Source organism: Pseudomassariella vexata, assembly GCF_002105095.1.
Source record: "Pseudomassariella vexata strain CBS 129021 chromosome Unknown BCR38scaffold_11, whole genome shotgun sequence".
NCBI classification, from domain to species: Eukaryota; Fungi; Ascomycota; class Sordariomycetes; order Amphisphaeriales; family Pseudomassariaceae; genus Pseudomassariella; species Pseudomassariella vexata.
Genome location: NW_024467966.1, coordinates 819,674 through 845,283, shown reverse-complemented (window position 1 = coordinate 845,283; position 25,610 = coordinate 819,674). Strand labels below are relative to the sequence as shown.

Here is a 25,610-nt window from a genome sequence, read left to right as displayed (position 1 = left end):
GAGAAAATGGTTTGTAAAGTACAACGAGCTGGCACAATCGATTGCATTGGGGCTTGGCTTGGTGTCTAGTAGATGTACCATATACATTCAATAGTTTATCAGGGAACTGCTTAGATCTAATCTCATATTTACTCACAGCCTTAAACAAACCGGGAAATTCAAGGAGCAAAAGTAAACGGTGGGTGTGAAGCATCGAGCAATCCAGACAGAACCTGTTTTCACTTATGTCTCCCGGTTTTTTTTGTCGGAGAGTCTTGTTGTAAGCAACTCGCTCGGGCTAGAGGAATCCAAGGGAATTTTCAAGGCGAAAACCCTGCGTATTTCACGATCTGAATAACCTACACTGACAGCGGCGTTGTTGGGATGGAGATGTATTAGATATTTCAAGTTAGAGAAGCAAGGAGTCACGATGCTCCTAGCAACAATCCGCTACCAAAATTCCTTTCCCTCTCGGCCTTGACTAATGAATGGTGGCGTCTATATGAGAATTTGACGGTGACATAGGATAAGTCAAGACGTATTTGGTAAAAACTTGATATTGAAGCGTAGGTATTGTATACTGCGGGCAATACAGGATGTCTAGGTGGTGGTGATAATGATGACGTGACTAACCCACAAAAGTTTGCAGCTAGTACACCCACCCAGCACAGAACCGTGGGGCACGCAACACATACTGAGGGATAGGAATTCGACAGGCTCCATTGGGCTGCGCTGGAGGCTACCGGCGTACTTCGTAAAATTGGTTTCCATCATCGTATCTCAGAAGATTTGAGATTCATGCTCACTGCCATGCGGGCGGGATGCCGTGAGCCTGCCCCACTGTACACAAGAAATAACTCTAGGCTCACTTTTTATCGATTCCTCTGGAATTCAGTACCATGGTCGAGATGTAAAAGTGCGAAGGTTTACTGGTCATTTGCCTGCCCCAAAGGTGCCCGCGACATAGGGGGTATTTGACTTTTGTATTCTCACATCGCGTGTGGATATTTCATGAGATAACATATTGAAGGACCCCTGGCTTGCGGTGTATGCCAAGAGACATCACTGCCTACGTCTACTTCCAGAGGATTTTCGTCTACTGGAAAGGAAAGCTGGTGATGCTAGGATAATCGAGGGAACAGCATGTGCCATATGTGGCTTCATCGGTCAAATACGGCAGTTGCAAGTTGATGCTCCATCATCGATTTGGGAGGCTTCTGAATAGTGTAGTTGTGTCTTGTCTTCGGCTTCCACCTATCTTCCCAGCAACGCCGTTCATTGCTCAGCCCAGCCATCGGTGATACGAGCTGTCAAAGAACTCGACTTGAGACCGCTTCGAAACCGCCATCATTATTCCTTCCCCTCCTCATCCACCACGTGTATAGGCGGCACGTAGGTGTAGGTGTATCGAGCCACGGCTGATGCTATACTTTTCGAAGTTGCGGGCTAGATCTGACAAAATCCCGACCGGCCTGTGACTAGGGATTCTTTCGCCTTGATCTTCATGAAATTGTTGACATTCCTGCGTTGCGTCCGATTCTTGACAGATAACGAAGAATCATCAGCAATCCAAGCTTTCCTGGTGCATAATGCCATCCATAAAGTCCTCCAATAGTCTGCCCCTTGCCATTCGTTCGTCAACTCGAATCGCATCTCCTCGTGCTAGTAACAGTTGTGGTTACCATTTCACTTCTCATCACTGCTGCTGCCGCTACTGCTGGTTTCTTCCAATGCCCCTGCCTTTGACGCTGCCGCTTTTTGGGCGTCCAAGATCCTCTGCTGGTCGGCTTTGGAGAAAAGCGCAGTGCCCTGCTGCAGGCCCTTGATAAGCATCGGCAGTGCGTCACCCTTGAAGTCGTCTGCGTTTCGAACCTTGTCGAGGTCCTCGGCAAACTCCTTAGTCGCCTGCTGCAGGTAAAAGGACGTGAAGTCTGCAGACGCGGTTTCCTTTCCAGGCATCCTTACGGCCGGGGATTTAAGATATTAGGGTTGTGCTGTAGTTTGAGCGCCTGACACTTTCGCCGAGTTGATGATGCAAGTCGTTCACTTGTTGGATGAGAACAAAGATTGGTGCAAATGTGCCGTCTCAGATATGCTGTTCCGTTACAATGTGCAAGGATTCTATTCTTGAGGGCACACTTTATGAATGAAGCATCCTCTGATAAACCAGAAGATGGATCATTGTCGAGCGGAGTTGAGTCGTGAACTAAAATTTCGACCACCCCACAATCCCGTCATTCTGGAACCCTTACCCAGAGACAAGCTAGGTGTCGGAAATATGTCCTCACTTTCAACCGTTAAAATGCAACCAAAAAATTAGGCCCCTATATCCTCTGGATTATTTCTAGGCATACTTCTTTTAGATACAAGATGTTTGGTCGGAATTAAGATGGCAACAATCAATTCTATGCCGTGGAGCAGATTGAAAGGCCAACTTGTATGTGCTTGTACTCCTATGGCAATTATACGTATCGGAAATCCATGCTGTAGACTATGAGTACAGTTTCACGGGACCTCTGCAATTCCTGAGATGAGCACAAGTATTATACCTTGTAAGTTTATTAGAAAACCGGATCACCTTCGACACTATTGCCACGAGTTTCAATGAGCATGCCAATGCCAACCCAACCCAAGCTCCAGTTGTTCTATTCACTGAACTCCAAGGTACTCTAGAGATGGTGGTCCTATACTAATCATAACGAGGACTTACACTCAGCTTCGACATATCGCAGGTGTGTGACGATCTGGTAACTTCTCAGAGACTATACATCCCTGTATGGCGTTGGTTTCGTTTGGTTGCGCCACCTCCCTTTCATCTCTGCACCAATAGTAGCTTGGACTCCCTAGCAGAAAAATACAGGACCGGATCTTTCAGTGGAACAATCCTTCAGCTTGTTGGTAGTTGGTGATTCGCCGCCAAGAGGTTGGCAATTCGCTATGCAAGGTACAGAAGATCACCATTTTCAAATTTCCCAGGAACCAACAACGGCAAACCATCCCTGTGCCTTGCATGCCAACCAACATTGAGCCAGACGCTTGGTACCAACACCAATAAGTAATTAAGTAGATAAAGATCTAGCGCAGCCACCTCAAGTATATCACATCAGGACCAAAACCAGAATTGTCAGTTCCTCGAGCGACTACTCTCTGATCAAGTTCCCTCTGTGAAATATGAAGTTCATCGTTTTGGTTGCCGCCGCCTTGGTTACAAGTTGCGTGAGCGTATCTTCCTCCTGTTCCCAAGCCAACGTAAGCTCTCTCCAATATCAAGTTCCCAATCAACTCCGGTGCATGGTGCTGATGAACACAATATCAATAGGCTACTGTCTGTTCTCTCGAGTACGGAGGCGTCGTGCACCCTTCTACATGCATCGGACAAAAGTCCACATGGCTTTACGACTACGCAACATGCTACGACCTGCCATCGGAATGGACCGAGGGAAATGGGACATTGACACCGGCGACGGCGGATGCTGTATGCTACGCTCAAATGTAAGTCCGCACATAACTATTAGGTCAGCCACGCAACTTGAAGACTCTAACTGTTGTGTCACTTAAACCAGGGCGCCTTGTAGTGCCGTTAGCGAAGATACCAGTGGAGAGAAGTGTGAAGACACTCCAGATTGTAGTGGATCCATCATGTTGACGATGTCGAACCCCATCGGTTGGAATCTTGGAAGCTACGGACTTCGACCGTATGTCAAGTCTTTTGCCTGCTACCCGAGAGGGAATCCAGCTGGAAAGCCGCTGGTACCTACGGCTACTAGCAGTCTCACGGCTGCTGGACCAACTTCGGTGAACAGTGTCTAAGGGTTAAACAAGCACCCGTTTTCAGTATCCTTCAATTCGTGATGTACCATAGTTGGAAATAAACCCTGGAGTTGTGTAAAAAAGCACTGTCATCCACGTGTGGCGACTCTCGAGATGGCTGCTTCGAACAAAATATGCAATCTGGGTTCTGAGTGTTAAAATCACGATATGGCCGCGCCACCCAACCCATTCTCGGTAAAATAAATTTTAGCTCAAGGCGGAGACTTGGGACTTCAATCAGTCGATCCTCCTGAGGAGGGTTCCAAATAAGGTGAAGGTAGGCACACCTTGGTCGTCACAGTCAGTTAGGAAGGTGCACTCTGGCACCCCATTACTGGCACCTCGTACTTCGAATCTGTGAAAAGGTTCCTTTAAGTTTGCCCATATCCAATACATCCAACTTCTGTCTCATGACAGACTCTAACCTTCAATATATCAAGAGAAACATGCTCTTCTTATAGCTACTTTTTGCAGGGGGGTTGTGCAACAAGCTTCATCGCTGCTGTGGTTCCGACTGGTATACTTCAGGGAAGTCAAGCTCCGCATCATCAGCATATTATTCAATCATTTTTGGGATTCAAAATCCTTAAGCACAAATTCAATTGTTTTCAGCGTCTCTTTAACGATATCCAATGATAGGTGAGTACCTTCAGACCTCGCAACCATGGTATCCAGGGGCTGCCTACCCCTATTTGGAGACGATCCGCGTTGACTAACTTATAATCTTCCCAGAGGTCGATTATCCAGAAAAATTCCCAACTCCTACATTAATCAACATTTTTAAGGATTCCGAGGGTATGTGCGTGTCATAAGCTACCATCACAATGGGCCTCCATACCAGCGAAACATTACAGGATGGATTCGACTTCGCAGTGCCGGGTTTACAAAATGTAGACGCGGCATACTGGGTAAAATCATTGATGGAACGTGGCGTCGTGGACCCGTTCGTTGAAAGCGCCTCGAATAATCTTGACTGCAGTCTTGAACTCGTGATCAAGACCAATATCACTTCCTTGCTGACCTGCGCGCTGACCTGCAAGGCGATGTGGACAACCCCGGAGATGAATCAGCAGTTCATCAAGAAAGTGACGGCACTTTGGAGAGCTACTCGTTGGGTCCACTCGGACGAAAAAGCCACTTCTTGCACACTTAGACAGCTTCTTCAGGCTCGAGCTAAATGCCGTTGGGATGCTATGCGTAAGGGTTGGGCCAAGTCGGGGGTAAACACGTGGCCCGCATGGGCTGCAGATCATTTGCTCGATCACGAGAAGAGTTTATGCTTGAAACAGCTGGATAGGGCACTGGCAGCAGAGGAGCAGACGACAAATATCTCTCTGGGGCACAAAGCAGGCCGAGAACCAAGAGGCAAGAAGCCACATCGGGACAATGGTTGTGGAAGGCCAATGTCTTCAGAAACGAGGAATTTCAGAAGGGCGCTGGTGTTGTTGGAAAATAGAGACCGGAAGGAGCGTTGGGCGCAGTCAGATCACCATGTGTGGAAGAAGGAAGTAGTTACGAAAATTGCTGGATCGCCCATACACCATCAGACGCGTACCCGGTGTTTCGAGCACATGGAGAAGCTCGGAGGATTCTATGCTAGAGTTCTGCAATGGGAGAAAAGTGGAGGACCAGTCCCAGAACCACAAGCCCTGGGTTCATCTCACCGTTGAGGTTCGAGGAGAGAATATCTTCGAGAGAGAACCATGGAGCGCTTCAATTAGAAGGAATAATTACTGCATGATTAGCAACATTAGCGCAAGGTTTCAATATTCATGGTTTCGCTACACACAGTTAGGATATGTCAGAACGCCGATGAGCGATAATTCCTTCGAAGCTACCATATTCGAAGCAGGTGATGGAACTTAGATCAAATGAGCTGTTGCATGTTGGGGATGACAAGCTAGAAGGCTATCCGATGCTACTAAGCTTGCTCGAGAGACACGTATAGTTTATTACTGGCTTCAAAGGCACTTAAGGTAGTTAAAAACAGTCCATCCTGTTTCATAGAAACCTACAAAATAGTCGCTGCAATCAAGTACAACGTCAAGTGACCAAGTGGTGCCTCCTTTCCCAGTAAAAACATCAGATCATACCGATAGAAAATCAAGAAGAATAATCCTGGCCCACGGACTACCCAGGCCTACCCCAGAAACTCACCGTGGCAACTACATGAGCTCTGATACCTTCTTGACCACCAGCCTGACCGACTTACCGTTTACTGTAGCAGCCCCCACCCTTTCTCTCTTCCCTTTCCTTTCTTCATTCGGAACTCGCAATGGCCGCGATGATTCTCGGGATGGGTTTTTGGATTATACTTTAGCAATATCTTCGAGCGCTTCCGGCAACAGCTTCGTATAAATTTTGAAACCTTTCCCTCGCCCTTAAGGCGCAACTTGAATGCTTTTCATCTAGTACTGGACCTTATTACTGGACTCAAAAATGAACGGGGCTTGGATTTGGGCTTTCTGGCGCTTCTGGGGTCCTGATAGGGTATGATCATTAGGAAGGAACGTTTGATTGCAGTGATGGGCTGATGGTAAGACGCTGAAGCTGTTAAACCCCTTTTCGTCGATTGCTACAGTCTGATGATGTTATCCTTTTTGGTATTCGACGTATCTACCTCTGTAACTTCGATACACGGCTATAATTCTGCATGTGTATCATCTGGTACCCCAGATATATTATCCACCCCCTTGTACAATCGGGCACTGTTGCTCTTGTTGGCTTCCCTTTCGCGCTACCTCCAGGACCATGATGATGATCATCTACACTACAGCTAGCAGGTGGCCAGGATATCCCTCCATGATCTACCCTTGAGGAAATGGCAACAAAGTGGTAAGATGGCGAGAAGACTTCCGTTCTGTACCTGGCATCAGCATTTTCTTCTACACTACTGTTGGCACCTAGATGCCACTTCCTACTCGAGAAGATATTTTCAACTGGCCAAGGCCATACTTTGAGAAAAACCGAATCATGCTTTCATGGCTGTTTGCTTGGACGATGTCATCGTTTCCCATTTGAGACGTATCATGCTAAGATGAGCCTACGACGGGGGCCGGCTCAGAAACAGCGGCATGAATCCCCATACCAGCTCTTTTGGAGATATTGAGCCGCATTTGGACTTTCAGTGAAGCAATATGCCCTCTGGATCTTTCATGAGCTCCCAGGGCTTTCTCTTGTCCATTTTTGCCTCTCTTTTGGCGACACTGATCGAAGATGAATTTATTCTTAGGACTTCGAGTCTTGCAAACACATGTGAATCCACCTGCCTGGGTCCCTTCTATTATCTGTCGGTTTGACACTCTTTAGCCTCCGTATTGCATCCCCAACTACACACTACCTGCCACGGTGCACGTACTAACTGCTGAATTGTATACTCCCCTCCTATTTCCAATACTACTCACCCATAGCAAGCGCACGAGTCATGTGATCTTCAGTACGTATACCCGTTGTCCAGATATAACTACTCCTCATTCCTGAGGCAGCACCAGTCCTGCCTGTCAATGTATATCACCGCCTCGCCTTGGGAAATCAGCCCGACCGCCTTGGTGTCGGCTTGAAGGTGCGTGCTCTCGCCGTCTTCAGTTGTTGATCTCCTTTTCTTCCTATGCGCTTTTTTTTGTTTATTGCTCTGAGAGGGCGACTAGAGAGTTCTAGTAGCGATCCTAGTCGCGATTTGTCTTTGCCCTTGGATCGTGCAATTTGCGAAACCCTTCATGTCCCCTGACATTACACAATTATTTTTATATGGTGCTTGACTTGAAGCCGGGCCCTAGGAAAGAAGTGTTCTTCTGTTATGTATTTCTTGATGTATCATTACCATTGTGTTGAGCTATGGGATGCTATCATGTGCGATGGCGGACGTGTCATGGACAAGGCAAGACGCGTTTGACTGTGATGAGCCCATACCTCCTGGGATCAAGAGCTACTATACCGTATTCCAACTTTTGACTTGCCTTGGAATCCATGAGAAGTATCTGCCACAATGCAGACGAAGAAAAATGACACGTTGTCATCTCGGAGTGACAAAGGGGGCTTCCATGGAAGGAACTGGCAGAACCTATCTTTTCATCGTGATGGGCATGCTTTGGTAAACTTCAAGCCTTTGTGGACACTTGATTCCAATGGGAAGTGCATTTATCTCGTCCAGAATGTAGGGAAATCCTCACTTGCATTACGACGTCCTGCCATGAAACACATCTTGAAATGGATCCATCCATTATCCCCGAGAAAAGTAGTTGATCGCACCCGGAGTGGTGTGCTCCTTTTGCCACATTCGCCTTTATCTGTTTTATCTATAATTCCGCCCAGGAGACAAGACAGGAGGAAACAGAACTGTAGGCGAATAGGATAAAATCCGAAAAGAATAATCTTTATCTCCCTTCCCCCCCACAGGCGATTGACAAAACAAACAGCTCACAGTGAGCGAAACAAACAGGTTATGTCGGTCTACTACACTGGTACATCGGGGCATCCCATAATATTCCACCCTTGGCACGCTGTTTATTCCGTCAATCCCTGGCCCCATGCCACATGCCCTGTCCTGAAGTCTCGAAGATGTCGCAATTTTCAAAGACGGGGCGAAACAAGAGATGCTGAGACATGGCAGGAAATGAAGTTGCCGTTGCTGAAAAACCTGACGTTATGTCCGGCATTGAGTATTTCCAGCAGTAGACAGGGGAATCTAGGTCTTTGATATGCTACACCTTTGGCCTACCCTCGTAATCTCTATGATTACTTAACAAGACGAACAATTATCGAAGGCTCTAAGTTTGGCCATCGTAAATGTTCATGGAAATCGTATTACTATTCTACGCCATTCCCACCAAAAAAAGTACGCCGAAGTCTTTCTCATATCATCATTGCCTCACATCCATCGTGAGGAGGTCGTCAAAGTCCCAAGTTTCCTCTTGCCTTGGGGTGGCCCACCTGCGTCCTGGTAAAAAGTCTCCACTGTTTTATTTGTTGAGTCTGCAGGCAGCGAACCTCGAATTTGACACCGAACTCGTCTTCTTTAACTTATACGTGCCATTACCATAACTCCAACTTCATGATCGGCGCAGGTCGAAACTAGAGCGAGAAGCGTCCAAAGACGGGCGAATGGAACTACTAGAGCTTCTTCGTCTGCGGGCGCGCTGTTCACTGGGATCCGTAGGGTGGAGGCCCGAAGTCTTCGCAAACAGGTTGAGAATGTCCGTCAATGTCACCACACCGGTCAACCGACCCGAAAGTTGTGCTCCTGAAAATGATGATGCCGGAACTGAAGGAAAGTGAGTTTGCGTAGTGAGTGACGATTGTGAACTCGAAGTTGAGTTGCCAATAAACACTTGCGGTCCTAAGAGAGGGGTGGCCGGCGCAGAGGGAGAGGGAGAGGCCGACTCAACGACCCACATCCGGTGTGACTTGGTAGCGACCAGTTTGGCAACGGTGTGGGCGAGAGTCGAGTACGGGTTCACGTAGAATACGGGGAAGGAATCCTTGCCCTTGTCTATGCCGCGTTCGTTCAAGATGACCGACACGAAGTGCATACACGTGTTCTGCAGCAGTGGCAAGCTCGTTGCATTTGTGAGAAGTCTGACATCTACCGTCGAGATGTTGCCAACTACGTTGGAGTTGTTGTCGAGTACGGCCACGCTGGTGAGACCCTCATTGCTCATCAGGCTCAAAGCGTCGGCGAGCGGGCTATCCGCGCTGTGGTGGAGTCAGCTTGGCAATGATGAAGTGACCATAATCGATAGTACTTACCTGACAGCAACAATTTGGCGAGATCCTACACCCAGATCGCGCAGAAGCCGGGGGTAGAGTTCGTCGATGACACGAAAGTTGATACCCTCGTTCCAGAAGAATTCAACGAGTTTCAGTTGGCTTAGAATGCCAATAACCTCCCCAGCGGAGTTGGTAATAAGCACGCGATGAATCCCACTGCCAAAAACCTCGATTGCCTTGGGCAACTCCTCGCTTATGGGTAAACACACTAGTGACTCCTTTCGACAGAGTGGTTGTATATCTCGAACTGGTATCTTCTCCCCGGTCTGTGCCTTATTCGACAGCTCGTCGTACAGTGCGACCAGCTCGTCGCTCGGATGAGCTAGGCCAACCACAACCAATAAATACGCATTCAAATCGTTATGGTCGAATGTGGAAATGGCGGTGGTTGACGTCGCATTCTCACGAATGAGAACCACATTACTGAGGGTATTTTTGAGTAGCACCTGCGCTCTTCGTTAGCATCAAGTCCTAGGGCGAACAGCTGCAAGGATAGCCACGAACCATAGTAGCCTCCTCCACGCTGGTATCCCTGTCCACCCATTTTACATCGTCCTTGGACACGAGCTCGCCCATAGAAACATCGCGCCAGTCCCGGCCAGCGAAGCGAGGGTTCTGAGATCTCGACGATGGCGGATGGTTCAGCAGATCCTGAATCGCAGCTTGGGTCAAGGAGGGGTGGCGTGCCCGTGGAGAAGGTGGTACGCCTCGCAGATTTTCGGCAAAGCTCTGGCGATGGGTTGAGATGTGGCCATGACTGCCAATCTTGTGGATGCTCGAGGAGGAGCTTGATCGGTGAGGGGTTGGGTGAGCGGGCGTGGGCGGGGATATACTCGTTTCTTTGACTGAATCGATTGTGGGGGGCGCGTTTGAAGAATCCATGGCTAGTGATGACGGGACGTCACGACTATGGAGTCGTTGGCGCGCGCCAGGATATAATCACGGACTGTGGTTGATCGAACGAAAGGCAGAAAGATTGGTGAAGCTGACGTGAAGAAGAGAGGTAATTTCAAAGTGTTGTGCGAGGAAGTTGGATCGTGGCGTGCAGGCTTCCACAACGTGGAGCTTCTGGAGTTTCGACTTGTGCTTGAACTAGCTTTCGATTATTGATTGGATTTCCCAGATGGATACTATTATCCAACAAAGGCGCTTCCCATATGCGTTATAAAAGTCAAAATTGGTCCTACTCCGGGTTTGAACAAGCCGCTTGCTCGCCGGCTCGATTGCGCTCACTTGCGATCGTCTGTGTCTTCTCCAGGCGCAGTCCAAGCGGCGGTTTTGAGCTTCGGAAGCTGTTCTCGCCTAGTGATGTATGGTGGTTGGGGATCAAATCGACAAGACGAGCATAATATTACTACGTGAGTGAATTTAGGAACTGAGCCGAGCTTGCAATTAATGAGACTATGTTGCATCAGGAGATACGAAAAGTGCCCGATATGGAGTCGCAGATGAGTCGCAAACAGGTGCTCTGGTGGTGACGAGGTGTGGCCCTCTCTAGCTGTATTTCCCCTCACAACCCACCCTTACAATCGCCGCATTGACGTCGCTTGATCGTGCCGTCATCACCGGGGTCTTGCACAGCCACAGCTAAAGTGGGCGTCTGATTCCTAGAGTAATGCATTGTCTGCCTCTGTATAGTCAATGTTAGAAATCTTTGATGGCTATATAATAAATCTCTGCAAAATAGTAGCATTGAAATAGAGTAGAAGTAAGAAGATAACCGCTGGGATCGTCGAAGACATTGCACTGCACCCTGACGACGATCTACTCAACTTGCAGATGCTTGTCTACATACATGCAAGTCCAACTTAAACTGCACGCTTTCGTGGTTGGCTACTTGGAGCCGCAACTATGCATATTTGAATCCAAGGGTGCATTTTAGACTTATGTCATATTATTCTTACTCATGCCAATTGTTTATATCGGCGTTAGGCATCAACGACTGAGACGACTGTAATCTATGCAAGTTAGGGCAAGTTAGCGATGATCCGACAGATGAAGGAAGTGTATTAAGAGACAGAACAGCGAGCGAAACGCTTAAACTTTACAAAAATTGAGTCGTTACCAGGAAGATGGGCGATGCTTTTATCCATGGATTGGGGGAACTGTAGACTGTTTTCAAGAGTCATGGGAAGAGGCAGCAGCTACCCGACATCATTTACATATCGCCAACCGATGGCCCAATTAGGTATTTACTTAAGCAAGTACTTAAGCAGATGATTTGCATGTTTCGACCCCTCCATATTCATATAAGCACTTGAAACCTTGTAGCGAAGAATTAGCACTCAGCCAATCAGTAATACCGCCCGATCAAATACATCAGTTCTTTCACTCCCATGGACACACAATCACAACACAACAAGCGCTTCATCCTGCAGCTCCTCCTATAGCCTTTGTGTTGTGGTGATTGTCAAACTTCTCCTTTCCCAGGAGCATTGGGATTCTGCAAGCGCTTGACTTGAGAGGCTCTGTGTGCTTTTCGTAACCAAACTCAAAAAACCACCCCGCAATTCCAGCAACCTTTTTTTCTGAACGCGCCAGACGAAATTATTCTGGCAGGCCGACGCCATCGCGGTCAACGCCTGAATTTCCTCCTAAATTCTTCATCGCACGACTGATATTTGCCAACATGTCGGTCCTACCCGCCGAAGTCCACGCGAAGCTGACGCAGCTGCTGCAAGCTCTACAGTCGCCCGACAACAGCGTTCGATCCCAGGCCGAGGACCATCTGCAGACCAGCTGGACCGCAACACAGCCTGAGGTGCTGTTGATGGGCCTGGCTGAGCAGATGAATGGCTCGGAAGAAGCTTCTGTATGCGAACTGCATTTTTTACGATCTCTTAAGCAGTCATCTTCGTGCCTGTTGCATCGCGTAGACTAATGTCCTCTGTACAGATACGTTCATTCGCCGCCGTTATTTTCAGGCGGATAGCCTCCAAGACATGCAAGAACGACAAGAACGACACAGTCGAGATATTCATCTCTTTGAGCCCAGATCAAGCCTCCGCTATCCGACAAAAACTGTTAGAGGCTTTGGCAAATGAGTCAAGCCAGCCCGTCAGGAATAAGATCAGCGATGCGGTCGCCGATGTAGGGAGACAATACTCAGAAAACAGTCGGTTCAACCCAAAATAACCGTCGAGAGACGGTATCCCAGATACGATCGCAACACTATCTGACAGATTCGCAGATGATACTTGGCCAGAACTGTTGGGCGTTTTGTTCAACTTAAGTATGGCGCCTGACGCCGGCAAGCGCGAAACCGCCTACCGCGTTTTTGCGACTACCCCCGGCATCATCGAGAAGCAGCATGAGGGTGCCGTTCTTGAGGCCTTCCAACGCGGATTCAAGGATGACGCCGTTGGGGTATGTTGGTCCGCAACGCAACACCACTCAAACCGTGAACTAACCACGGGACACTTCTAGGTACGACTAGCTGCGATGGAGGCTTTCGCTGCGTTCTTCCGTGGGTTGGGCAAGAAACAACAGCCCAAGTACTTCGGACTGCTCCCCGATGTGCTCAATATCCTCCCGCCCATCAAAGATTCACACGACTCAGACGATCTAAGCAAGGCTCTGCTGGCACTAATTGACCTCGCCGAGACGTGCCCCAAGATGTTCAAGCCGCTCTTCCACAACTTGGTTATGTTCAGCGTTGGTGTTATCCAAGATAAGGAGCTCACTGACATCTGCCGACAAAACGCTCTTGAATTGATGGCAACTTTTGCTGACTACGCCCCGTCCATGTGCCGGAAGGACCAATCGTATACCAACGACATGATAACCCAATGTCTGAGCTTGATGACGGACTTGGGCGAAGACGACGAAGACGCGGCTGAATGGCTATCTGCTGAAGATGTGAGTCGTGGCCACAAACTTTCGCGGACAAGAGCGTACTGACAAGGCATGTAGTTTGAATCCGAGGAGAGTGATCTGAACCACGTCGCCGGTGAGCAGTGCATGGACCGATTGGCCAACAAACTTGGAGGCGAGACGATATTGGCGCCAACGTTCAACTGGCTTCCCAGAATGATGACATCCATGGCCTGGCGCGATCGTCATGCCGCTTTGATGGCCATCTCGGCCATCTCGGAAGGGTGTCGTGAACTGATGGTCAGAGAGTTGAGACAGGTGCTTGACCTTGTCGTACCAGCCCTCAAAGACCCTCACCCACGAGTACGCTGGGCGGGCTGCCAGGCGCTTGGTCAAATGAGCACCGATTTCGCCCCAACCATGCAAAAGGAGTACTACGACGTCATTCTCAAGGCCATCATCCCAGTCCTCGATTCGGAGGAAGGCCGCGTGAAGGCGCACGCTGCAGCCGCTCTGGTCAACTTCTGCGAGGAAGCCGAGAAGAGCATCCTCGAGCCATACCTGGATGAGCTGCTCGCTCATCTTTTCCAGTTACTCCAGAATGACAAGCGCTTTGTCCAGGAGCAGGCTCTCTCAACTATTGCCACCATTGCCGACGCCGCCGAGGCCGCTTTCTCCAAGTATTATGACACTTTGATGCCCCTTCTGGTCAATGTTCTGCGACGAGAAAACGAGAAAGAGTTTCGTCTGCTCCGCGCCAAGGCCATGGAATGCGCCACACTGATTGCTCTTGCTGTCGGCAAGGAACGTCTCGGTAACGATGCTATGACTCTGGTAGAACTTTTGGCCACCATCCAGGGCAGCATCACAGATACGGATGACCCCCAAGCCCAGTATCTCATGCACTGCTGGGGCCGTATGTGCAGAGTGATGGGCAGCGACTTCCTGCCATTCCTGCCGAACGTCATGCCTCCCTTGGTCGAGTTGGCCAGTGCCAAAGCGGACATTCAACTCCTGGACGATGACGAGCAGGTCGAGCAAATTCAACAAGAAGAGGGTTGGGAACTTGTTCCTCTGAAGGGCAAAATGATCGGCATTCGAACCAGCACGATGGACGACAAGCACATGGCCATCGAACTGCTTGTCGTATATGCCCAGACCCTCGAGGCTTCCTTCGCCCCTTACGTCCGTGATACCATGGAGAAGATTGCACTACCGGGTCTTGCGTTTTTCTTCCACGACCCTGTCCGTTTTATCTCTGCGAAGTTGGTTCCTCAGCTGCTTAGTTCATACAAGAAGGCGTTTGGCCCTCAATCCAACCAACTACGCGAGCTCTGGGCGGGTACTGTCGATAAGCTACTTGAAGTTCTCACGGCCGAGCCAGCCATAGATGCGCTTGCTGAGATGTACCAATGTTTCTACGAATCCGCCGAGGTTATTGGCAAGGAGTGTCTGACACCGCAGCATATGGACAAGTTCATTGACGGTGTTCACTCCGCTATTGAGGATTACAAAGACCGTGTTGCCCAGCGTGAGGAGGACAAGGAGGGCGTCACAGCGGAGGATGCTGAAGACGAGGCAGAGGATCTCCTCATGGCCATCGAGGACGATCAGACTTTGCTCTCGGACATGAACAAGGCGTTCCACGCCATCTTCAAGAACCACGGTGCCGCATTTCTGCGGCCTTGGGAACGCCTCATGCCCACCTACGAGAGCTTCCTCATTTCGGAAGACCCAACTCAGCGCCAGTGGGGCCTATGCATCATGGACGACGTTCTCGAATACTGTGGGCCGGAGAGCATTCACTATGCCAACTACATTCAGAAGCCCCTGATCGACGGGTGCAAGGACCCATCTGCAGCGATCCGCCAAGCAGCTGCATATGGAATCGGTGTTGCAGCCCATCGCGGAGGTACTGCGTGGTCACAATTCCTCGGCGGTTCAATACCCTACTTGTTTCAGGTCACTCAGATCCCTGACGCACGTGGCGAAGATGCTGTCTACGCAACCGAGAATGCGTGTGCCGCTATTGCCAAAATTCTCCATTACAACAATGCCAGTGTGCAAGACCCGCAGAACGTTGTTGCACAATGGATCAACACGTTACCTGTCACCAACGATGAGGAAGCAGCCCCATTTGCGTATGGTTATCTCGCAACTTTGATCAATCAGTGAGTCTCTGACCCATTAGCGAAGCATTCATCTTCACACTAACACAACATCTTCCAGACAAATTCCCGCCGTCATGGGTCAGGCAGACAAGATCTTCATCTTTGTCGCACAAGCTCTCGAGACTGAGATGCTTGGCAGTGGTGAGGTGGCGCAGAAGGTTGTTCAGGCTACAAAGGCGTTATTACAAACAACTGGCGTCAATGCGCCGACACTCCTGCAACAGTTCCCACCTGAGTCTCAACAGGTTATCATGAGATACTTTGCATAGACTGGGGTCGGAAAAGTTTACTTCCGCGACCATATCATGTCCTGACAGTAAGCACTTAAAAAGCTAAGCATTGAGGCTGCACTGGGACGAACAGGGATGGCATCTGTCGTAAGGTTGTTCCGCCAGTCCGGGTAGACAATCTGAAGAAACGATGGTCATGTTAGGTTGATGGGAACAGCCTAGTGCTTGCTAATAGCTCATCTGGACTACCCTCGTGCCAGAGAAATCTCACAGGATACGCACTATAGAGGACGAAAGTAATTACGAGAAGAAATGAGGCTGAAGGATTTTTTGATGATACCTTTGACACCTCCCACCACGATGACCACACCCTGCCCCCGACACGACACAATATAAATACCTTCACATTCTTTCGGATTCTGTGGTTGGAGCCGGCGAAGTACGGGAGACAAACACAGGATCAGCAGACGGAAAATGGTGCACCGCAGTGTTGGGACGTGGCTCGACGATCATCACTTTGGGGGGGGGGGGCAGTGGTTGAGCATGGTTGACGCCGAAGTGATGGGAACACAGTACTTGTGTAGGTAGACAGACGCATGAGACAGCCCACAGGAGGCTGAGCGGTGGCTCTATCGTCACGCCATATAGACTTTTTTTTTGCCAACACCTACCAGGATTTCGAGGGCGCTTTGTGACTGTAAATGTCGTGACCATCGTTCTGGGGCAGGCAGTTGTGGATACATAGCTGTGTGGGACGGACATGATCTGCAGGCGACGCTCCGTACCGCATTAGACGTTGACATTGACACCGCACCTAATTTGCGATCAATATTGGTGTATTTTCTACTAAATTGTCGCCACTTACAGAGGTGAGGAACATGCACAAAGTCCACACGGGAAAGTTAATAGTGGCACGTGTTTATTATGTCTTCCTGTGTTCCTTGTGCTGGATAGATATTTACGATACGTAAGAGTTTGTTGAAGATACCCAGGCAATGGGGTGTGGAGCACGAAAAACAGCCCTTCTGCAAATTCTTCCAACTAATATTCTAGATGAATATGGAGCTAAACATTGTCTCGGGTGTAAAGGTCGTCTGTCAGGCTGTCTGTTAGGCATAGATTTTCCCAGACAATCTGGTGAAAGGGCATGCACCTTCATACGCACCCAATACAGACCCTATGCCTTGAAGCTACGGTTACCCACGGAATCATACTTTTTCCTTTGCATTAGAGTTACACTTGCGAGGTTGTGGTAATTCAGTCCGCCTTAAAATACTAAGCTGCTCATGTTGAAGCCGGTTTACAGACAAGCACACCGCACCGTGTGAGGTAGACAATAGCCTACAAATGTAAGTAATTAAAGGCCAAGGATTCAACTCTCTTTTTAGAGTATGTTTTTGAGTTTTCTTTCATAGTAATAGATACTATGAAATGTTTTCTCGTGAGTTAGATTCCTCGTCTAGATCCTCCCCTTCCTTGTATTCAACCGACTGTCCAGCTGTCAGTCAGCCCTGCTCACAACCTGAATTTGAATTGTAGTGAACCTTTCGCGGCATCGACGGTTGCTGAAGGATTAACTTGGAGCTCGAGTGCAAATGATCAAAATAAATGCTATGCTCCGAATCACGTGGGGTTTGGCCCTTAGTGCAGCAGGTATAGGTGCTCCGGGTGATTCTGTGTTAGTTTCATCAATCCAGTCGCTGGATATTGGACACTCGGGGCCATGTGGTGTTCTAACCGCATTGACCACCTTTTTGCATGCACCCCCATTTTGCAGGGAATTTCTACGCCTCAACAACACGACATCTCTCAATTTACCTCGCAATTGCTCCCTATCTACGTACAAAATGGCTAATCCAGTGGAGAATAGTCTGGACTATTTTGAGCAGCGAATCGAACGCGCTAAGGAGCTTGTCCGTCAGGGCTCTTCCCAGGCTGTAGCAGCTCATCGGTACGGTATCAAGGGGACTACACTGTCCTACCGTATTCGTCACGGTAATTCGCATCGCGACGCCGCCTCTAGGCAACGAAAGTTGACTCCAGAGCAAGAGGAGGTTATCGTGAACTGGATCCTACACGAAGAAGTGTGTGGACGGGCTCCTAGCAAGCGTTATGTGGCCGACTTCGCTGCCGAAATCCTCCTTGCTCAAGGGGATGACAATACACTCGGCCAACACTGGGTGGATCACTTCGTTAGCTGCCATCCACAGATACGTACCAAAATTGGGCGCGTCGTAGATGCTAGCCGAGTTAGAGCGTCCGATTCGACCAAGATCCGAGACTTTCTGGCTGGCGGAAGACTGGTATATGGCCCCTAGGCTCCGAAGGACTAGTCGACGTATCTTGTGATCCTCCGGAGCCTCATACACCAGATCCTCCACCTCATATATCACCACCTTTAGTTGCTTTTACTCCTCAGAAAGCGCAGCAACTATCTAGCCAACTACAGTCGATAGAGAAAGCCGAGGGCGGGGTATCTCGTAAGATTCGTACCCTAGTAGGCAAGGCGGGCAAGGCCCTTACACTCCAGGCCGCCGAGAATGCCAAATTACGTATCGAAAACGAGCAACTATATAAAGAACTCGATAAATACGCTCCAGATATACGCCAGCCCGTCGAGCCAGACCCGAATAAAGTATTCGTTAACTTATCAGCGATCCGAACAGCCCAGGACGAGCGAAATAAGCGAATACGGCCTATTTTACCGGATAAGCAGTTAGAAATTGATACTTTTCTCGAAGGAAGGGTCCCTCCTAAAAAGAGGGCTCGAAAGAATATATCTAAGTCTTCGGACACTTAAATTAAGTATGTTCAGTATATAAATAATATGGACGAAAGACTCTTGCATTGCCTGTTGCAGATCAATCGGAATTGAATCCTCCACATGCGCATTTCGGTACTTAGTCTATCATAGCATAGTAACGTCATCAATATGATTTGCATACAAATCCCAGATGAACGTGGGTTATCGATTCTCGCTTATCCTCTGGAGACTAATTTCGAGGTTCAACGTTGATACTGGCCATGCGGAGCAGAGAAATGAGAAGCCCCGTTGGCCCAGGGGTGGGAACACCAAAGTGGTCTTTAAACGGAGTACTGCGTGTCAGATCCGTCAGGACTTCTTGCCAATCAATAAGTCGGGTGACGACTCAGTTATACCTGAAATGCCTTGGTTAGGCGCCACCCATAAAGGGCTCAGATGAATATCAAACTCTCGCGGGAGCTTTTCCACATGCCCGGAAGCCCTCATGTTGTAAACCCAAGCTAGACCATTTTAGACATGCCGGATCCCGTTGTGGCATATGTTGGACACCAAATGCGAATCCGAATAGTACGTGGCATTTTCTTTGTCTGTTCGACGTGGACCCTCTATGCGATGGACTATTGAACATACACTGTTGAGGGTTCCAATTTGTATCGACACAACGGGCTTTAACCTCGCGGCATGAAGTGCGATGACGGAATCCCGCTCTTGGAAGTCTGGAAGCGTGGGGGGAGCGGTATCACAACTTTGCTGTACTGTCAACACCACGACCAATTGTAAGCTCGGTCGAAAGGACACCATTAGTACAGTACGCCAAGCGCTATCGTACGGATCCTTATTCAAGACAGGTGCAGGAGTCATGGTCCTAATCAAAGCCAAGGAATCTCGGGACTTGGATGAATTACGTGATGAAGTACGAAGTAGTCAATAAATCGTGCCTAAAGATTGAAATACATGACGATAGATGCACAACAGGCGCCTCTGCAGAATTGGCGAAACATGATAACTAATCCCAGGGCTGCCCAATTGCAATTGGCAGCGGGTTTTGACCGGGGAGACAGCACGCCTGGAAGCGACGGAAGTCTGTCCTTGTCGTTGGTTGGAGGGCAAGAAAGCGCGATCCGAATGGACAACGACACATGCGATTTCCCACAATTCCATGCGACACGTTTCCCCACGGTCGACTTGGGGGCCGGGCTACTGTGTGTAGTGATGCGAGTGTAACCTTGCATCCTCGATGCTGGTTCTGTGGATTGCGACAAGTTTCTTCTCTCCTCGAACTTCCCAGCCTTTGCGACAGCAAGGACAACTGTAACAGAGTAGACTGCGCCGATGACGTAAAGGCAAATCTGACAGGAGGTACCTGCTTGCGCTGCTGTTTCCTTTGGGTCTGGGATGAGCTCCTCATAGGCTTTTTATGGCTAATTGAAACCAATGCTAAATAGAGCCTCCCGCCTGTTATAGAATACGCAGAGTCTCCACTGAGGCCACTAACAGCAGAACTCCAATGCTCCTAGCCAAATGTGTAATTAACGAGGTTTAACTCGAGGAACGTGCGATTGCGGGTGGTCGCTAATCAGTCTGGTCATGATCGTCAACGACTCCCTGCTAACCGGTATCATCTTTTCAACTTCAAACGACGACGTGGTGACCGGTTGCACGTTGACTTGCACAATAGATCCAATCGCCCTGTCGGTTGCGTCTGTCCCAGCCTAGGTCGTCCTCGACCCCAGCTGGTGCCTGTCATCTAGCATATTGTCCACTCTGGTAGTCGAATGCTGCCCAGTCGGCATTATATTCTGAGGGGCAAGTCACCACGTTGGATGCGACTCTCCGTGCTATGACAGCCGCCCCTGGGCCGATTCATACGACGAACCTGACTTCTGCGAATCTGTCCCACCGCGCGTTGGCGTGTTCAGAGAAGGCTGAGACACACTGATAAAAATTCCCCAGTGCTCGCTGCCTTTGCGCCACAACGCTACCTATAATACTAGCATCACCGGTGCTTTCGCCGCATCCGCCAAGCCAGACGATACGCTTCTTGCCTTTCCAAACTGAGCGGTCTTTGCGACTTTGCCGACCCCTGCGAGAGATCTCCATGCGACGAGCTGCCCGACGACCCGCTGTACCTTGCAGTCCCACGCCGACATCTTGCGCCGAACCCGAACTCCTCGATACCTGTTTCTCCCGATCCTCGAGGCTGTGCCCCGCCAGTAAGCCGTGAGTAACACTTCGTACCACATCTTGGTCGAGTGGACGATTCTTGAACTTATCTCGGTCGAGTCATCAGCATACATCGGTTGAAGAAAGAGGAACTCTCGGCACCGCACGGAAACAATCAATTCTACACAAAACCAATGTTACCGAGATGGACAACTTCTTCGGCACACAGCTCTCGCAGGAAGAGCTGCAGCGCCGCCATGCTCAACAACGGGCACAGAGACGATCCACCAACTCCGGGATGAACCAGCCTCAACAGCAACAGCAGATGTCCATGAACCGGGATACCTCCATGGTTGGTACCGAAACTCTGGACGACATCATCAGGAATAACCACCAGGAACTCCAAAGGCGGCGGAGTCTACCTCAACAGGCTGCCTACGGCGGGCAAATGTCACACATGGAAAACGACCGCCGGTTGTCCATGATGGACTTCGGGAGCGGTGGGAATGGCCTGGATGCCTTCAGAGACTATCAATTTGGAGGCGTCATGACCAACTCCCCGACGGATGGCATGGGCGGCGGGTATCCCAACATGAACAGCATGAACAATTTGACGATACCCGGAACTTCCGCCAGCTTTTCTCCTCAGGGCATGCTTTCAGCCGACTTCTCAGCCTTATCTCCCGAGATGATGGGCAGCATGATTGCCTTTTCCAACATGAACATGGGCCAGATGGGCAGTGACCCTTCAACAATGAGCATGTTTCAATCAGGCATGCCTACCGGATTTTCCCAGAATTCAACAGACTCCATGTCCGCCGATTTCGCCATGGAGATGGCCAATAACGGCAGCCAAATGGGTAGCACGCCCATGAGCACCGCTCCCAGTGATTCCGGAACAGCTACCGCCATGGATGTGGGCGACACAGATATGATAAGTACTACTCAGCGCTTCGTATCGGCAAACCAGTCCAATCCGCCCCAGTCAAATCTCAATCTAGATACGGCCATGTCCAACTACCAACCGAGCATATCTCCGCAGCCGCAAGCTCAAATGCCTCCGCAGAACAACCTGAGGGCGGTGTGCGCATACCCATCGCCTTTAGCTACCACTGGGATTATGTCGGACAACACCAGTCTGACTCAACCACGATCGAATACAGGTTCCGTTGTTGGGCCTTCACCACCTCCAAAGGATAGCAAGACGATCTATTCCAAAAGTGGATTTGATATGCTCAGGGCTCTATGGCAAGTGGCAACCCGGAAGAATCCCCAAGTGAATCTAGGAGCCGTGGATATGTCATGCGCTTTTGTTGTTTGCGATGTTTCCATGAACGATTGCCCTATCATCTATGTCTCCGACAACTTCCAGAATTTGACGGGCTACAGCCGACACGATATTGTGGGACAGAATTGTCGCTTTCTTCAAGCACCAGACGGAAAAGTTGAGGCTGGCACGAAACGAGAATTCGTCGACAATGGGGCGGTTTTCAATCTCAAGCAGAAGATTGCAGAAGGAAAAGAAGTCCAGCAAAGCCTCATCAACTACCGAAAAGGAGGCAAACCCTTCTTGAACCTTCTAACTATGATACCAATCCCTTGGGATAACCCGCCCGAAATTAAATACTTCATCGGGTTCCAAATCGACCTAGTTGAGTGCCCGGATGCGATAGGGTCGGCCCAAGGTCCAGGCACCATAAAGGTCGATTACAAGCACAGCGATATTGGCCAATACATATGGACGCCGCCATCTTCAACTCAGACGGAACCTGAGAATGGCCAGACGCTCGGTGTTGACGACGTGTCTACACTCCTGCAGCAGTTCACACCCAAAGGCGCCGTCTCCGACTGGCACCGGCAGTCTTGGGATAAGATGCTACTGGAGAATGCAGATGATGTTGTCCACGTTCTTTCACTGAAGGGCCTATTCCTCTATCTGTCACCGTCTTGCAAACGTGTGCTTGAGTACGATGGCGCCGAACTCGTTGGAAACTCTATATCGACCATCTGCCATCCATCCGATATTGTCCCCGTGACGCGCGAGCTGAAAGATACAACAACTGGTAGTCCAGTCAACATCGTGTTCCGTATCAGACGGAAACATAGTGGATACACCTGGTTCGAGAGTCATGGGTCGCTTTTTGTTGAGGCAGGCAAGGGTCGTAAGTGCATCATTCTCGTCGGTCGCAAGCGTCCAGTGTTTGCGCTCAGTCGGAGAGATCTCGAAGCCAGTGGGGGGGTCGGAGACAGCGAATTGTGGACCAAACTCTCTACATCTGGCATGTTCCTCTTCGTCTCCTCCAACGTACGGTCGCTGCTGGATCTACAGCCAGACGGTCTAGTGGGGACGAGTATACAAGAGTTGATGCGGAAAGAATCACGCCCTGAATTCGGCCGATCCATCGAGAAAGTCAGACGCGGGAAGATTGTTTCTTGTAAGCACGAGGTTCAGAACCGGCGAGGCCAGGTCTTGCAGGCCCATACCACCTTATACCCTGGAGACGCCTCAGAGGGCCAGAAGCCAACATTCATCCTTGCGCAAACGAAACTATTGAAAGCCTCTTCTCGATCAATCGCTCCCGCGGCATCTCCCATATCTGCCAAACATGGGTCCATGGCTAGTACACCCGATCCCAAAGCAATTGCAAGCATCAACATGATCCGTAAACAAGAGCCTGCTGATTCCGGCATCGTATCAGCTGCGGCTGGGGGTGGTCTCAGCGTGGGGAACCAAGACCGTGCTCTCGCTTCTGACGACAACATATTTGACGAACTCAAGACGACGAGGTGTACGAGTTGGCAATATGAGTTGCGGCAAATGGAAAAAGTGAATCGAGTTTTAGCCGAAGAGCTACATGGTTTGCTTTCAAATAAGAAGAAACGCAAGCGCAGAAAGGGCGTCGGCAACGTTGTTCGCGATTGCGCCAACTGCCACACTCGGAACACCCCCGAGTGGCGGAGAGGTCCAAGTGGTAATAGGGATCTTTGTAACAGCTGCGGCCTTAGGTGGGCCAAGCAGGTCAGTATTTTCTCTTACTTTGCAGTGAACTCGCTTGCTGACTATAAGTACAGACGGGCCGAGTCTCTCCACGAAACTCTTCCCGAGGGGGCAATGGCGATGGGACAAGTAAGAAATCCACCTCGCCTGTGCATTCCTCACCGCTGCAAAGGGAGATGCCCAATGGAAAGATCAGCCAACACGCCTCCGAGGCCGACTCCATGTCCTCTGCCAACAGATCTCAGACTTCCAGCGTAGCTCCCACGACCAGCGCGGGAACGACGCCCACTGGCTCCAAAGGCTATTCGAATAACCCACCGCTGAGCCAGCCGTTGTTGGAGGGTGGTGCAGAAAGTGGACAGATGACTGCCATCCAAGAGGAGAGGGTAGAGAACATGTAGCTCTCTTGCTTAACACTTATAGCGATTTTTTTTGGAAGTTTATTTATTTCTTTTTGGAATTTTTCCCCATTTGAATTTGGCGAGTTATAACTGGGCACAGAGATACCAAATGGCTTTCCCACCTTATCTATGCTTTCGCTCCTTGAGCAAAATTTCACAATATACCAAATTTCCATAGACAGGCGCGCGGAACACGAGAATCTGAGTTCAAAAAGGGCTGCGGTATAGCTAGCGAGTAGAGGTAAGCTTCGCGTATTCCTGGAACATGGGGGATCTACGCCCAATAGCTGGACACGATCTTCATTTGAGGATTCCTCTACTCTTAGAAGAACTACGTTTTGCTGCGGGCTTCCCATGAGCAAAGGGCGACGCAAATATGGTGTTGCTTGTTCATCACCCAGTTTGGTCCAGCGAGTGGGAGAGACATTTGATGGATAGAAGGAAGCATTGCGGGCTGCAATTTCCTTTTACACCTGCCGAGCGAGCTGTTTAGGGCCTGGCTGTGAATTGGGGACGGAGGTGCGACTGGCTGAAGGTCTATTTGATACATATTCGAAACGACGTAAACGAAATAAGATACCTACATTCTGGCTACGACAGTTTCCACTATGCTATTGCGTCCTGGTGCCTCACGCGCGCGCATGCGTGTGTGACGAGCAAAATATTCTGGGATTTCATGCTTCGTGGTGGTGAACGGCTACTGTTGTGGAGGGCGAGGACTCGCTGAACGTTTGGCTGCCGCAGGATTACGAAGACAGCGAACGACATTGCTAGACTAGAGGGTTCTTTGGACATCTGCTTACATGCTGAGGTGCGAAGACAGCGAGCGACATTCTTAGTCAGGAATGCCTGCTTTGCGATATTTGCTTGCATTTTGTGGTGTATCCATGACCCCTTCTACGGCGGTTTCTGTCCACATGTGCTACATGCATAGATTGTGGTGCGTTGGACTTGGACGTACCAATGATCCTTGTGAACGTTCAGGCACGCGCTATTGGCTGTCTACTGTTCGACTGTTCGACTGTATGCTTTCCTTTAGTATACGCTTACATGCTGCAATTCCGTCGGTAGGATTGTTGCCGCGATGGCTTGCATGTCGTCCCATGGTGGTCTGCAGTGTTGGTCGCGGGGCGCTGAACATGCTGGCCCAAGGCTGGCTGTAGAGTGACGACATGCTGCTATTCTTAGTCCTCGAAAAATGGTCGTGTGAGTTTCATCACCATCATATGGTGCAATACGCATTGGGCAAGAATGTTGATCAGATGATCATAATCGGTCGAGTACTCTCCGTCAAGAGCTTCCCGTCAGTGAAGGATGATTCGATACTTTTGCTGCTGGTGCTGTTGTTGGATACTTCAGACTTCGTGCCAATTATTTCATTGAAACGGAGTCGCCTTGAAGAGATAAGTTTAGACGACGGATACTGCACAATTGGCGACGATCTTGGGGTTTCGCAATGGAAGCTGATTTCTCAGGTTGATGGTGAAAGGACTTTCCCGGAGCTGCTGTTGGGAA

At 49.6% G+C, this 25,610-nt stretch overlaps 6 protein-coding genes across 6 annotated transcripts; 4 read left to right on the top strand and 2 right to left on the bottom strand.

Annotated features, from left to right (window-relative positions):
- Positions 1-1,740: 1,740 nt before the first annotated feature.
- Positions 1,741-1,929, bottom strand: BCR38DRAFT_293499 (ribosome-assembly protein 3-domain-containing protein; the record flags this gene model as incomplete). Its single annotated transcript, XM_040854477.1, has 1 exon — positions 1,741-1,929. A coding segment is annotated over one exon (189 nt), but the record flags the coding sequence as incomplete, so codon positions are not given.
- A 1,221-nt stretch (positions 1,930-3,150) lies between these two features.
- On the top strand, positions 3,151-3,789 carry BCR38DRAFT_411835 (uncharacterized protein; the record flags this gene model as incomplete). Its single annotated transcript, XM_040858615.1, has 3 exons — positions 3,151-3,228; positions 3,299-3,471; positions 3,543-3,789. The coding sequence occupies 3 exons, from the start codon at positions 3,151-3,153 to the stop codon at positions 3,787-3,789; spliced, it is 498 nt and encodes a 165-aa protein (XP_040712938.1).
- An 824-nt stretch (positions 3,790-4,613) lies between these two features.
- BCR38DRAFT_411834 (uncharacterized protein) lies at positions 4,614-5,459 on the top strand (the record flags this gene model as incomplete). The annotated part of the gene is made up of 1 exon (XM_040858614.1): positions 4,614-5,459. The coding sequence occupies one exon, from the start codon at positions 4,614-4,616 to the stop codon at positions 5,457-5,459; it is 846 nt and encodes a 281-aa protein (XP_040712937.1).
- A 3,202-nt stretch (positions 5,460-8,661) lies between these two features.
- Positions 8,662-10,574, bottom strand: BCR38DRAFT_45207 (uncharacterized protein). Its single transcript, XM_040861503.1, has 3 exons — positions 10,060-10,574; positions 9,535-10,001; positions 8,662-9,480 (listed from the first exon to the last, which is right to left on the bottom strand). Exons 1-3 carry the CDS (start codon positions 10,435-10,437, stop codon positions 8,838-8,840), a joined length of 1,488 nt encoding a protein of 495 aa, XP_040712936.1. The 5' UTR covers positions 10,438-10,574; the 3' UTR covers positions 8,662-8,837.
- Positions 10,575-12,184: 1,610 nt separating this feature from the next.
- On the top strand, positions 12,185-15,808 carry BCR38DRAFT_348982 (armadillo-type protein; the record flags this gene model as incomplete). Its single annotated transcript, XM_040856458.1, has 6 exons — positions 12,185-12,367; positions 12,451-12,670; positions 12,746-12,921; positions 12,982-13,413; positions 13,468-15,539; positions 15,598-15,808. The coding sequence occupies 6 exons, from the start codon at positions 12,185-12,187 to the stop codon at positions 15,806-15,808; spliced, it is 3,294 nt and encodes a 1,097-aa protein (XP_040712935.1).
- Positions 15,809-20,901: 5,093 nt separating this feature from the next.
- BCR38DRAFT_487774 (PAS domain-containing protein) lies at positions 20,902-24,095 on the top strand (the record flags this gene model as incomplete). The annotated part of the gene is made up of 2 exons (XM_040864195.1): positions 20,902-23,715; positions 23,769-24,095. 2 exons carry the CDS (start codon positions 20,902-20,904, stop codon positions 24,093-24,095), a joined length of 3,141 nt encoding a protein of 1,046 aa, XP_040712934.1.
- Between the last annotated feature and the right edge of the window lie 1,515 nt (positions 24,096-25,610).

Excerpts from the sequence above, each read along its gene's own strand:
- BCR38DRAFT_45207 (XM_040861503.1), bottom strand. The coding sequence starts at position 10,437 with ATGGATTCTTCAAACGCGCCCCCCACAATCGATTCAGTCAAAGAAACG. Across the intron at positions 10,002-10,059 it reads GCGTGGAGGAGGCTACTATG|GTGCTACTCAAAAATACCCT; the intron begins GTTCGTGGCTAT and ends CGAAGAGCGCAG. Across the intron at positions 9,481-9,534 it reads CGCCAAATTGTTGCTGTCAG|CGCGGATAGCCCGCTCGCCG; the intron begins GTAAGTACTATC and ends ACTCCACCACAG.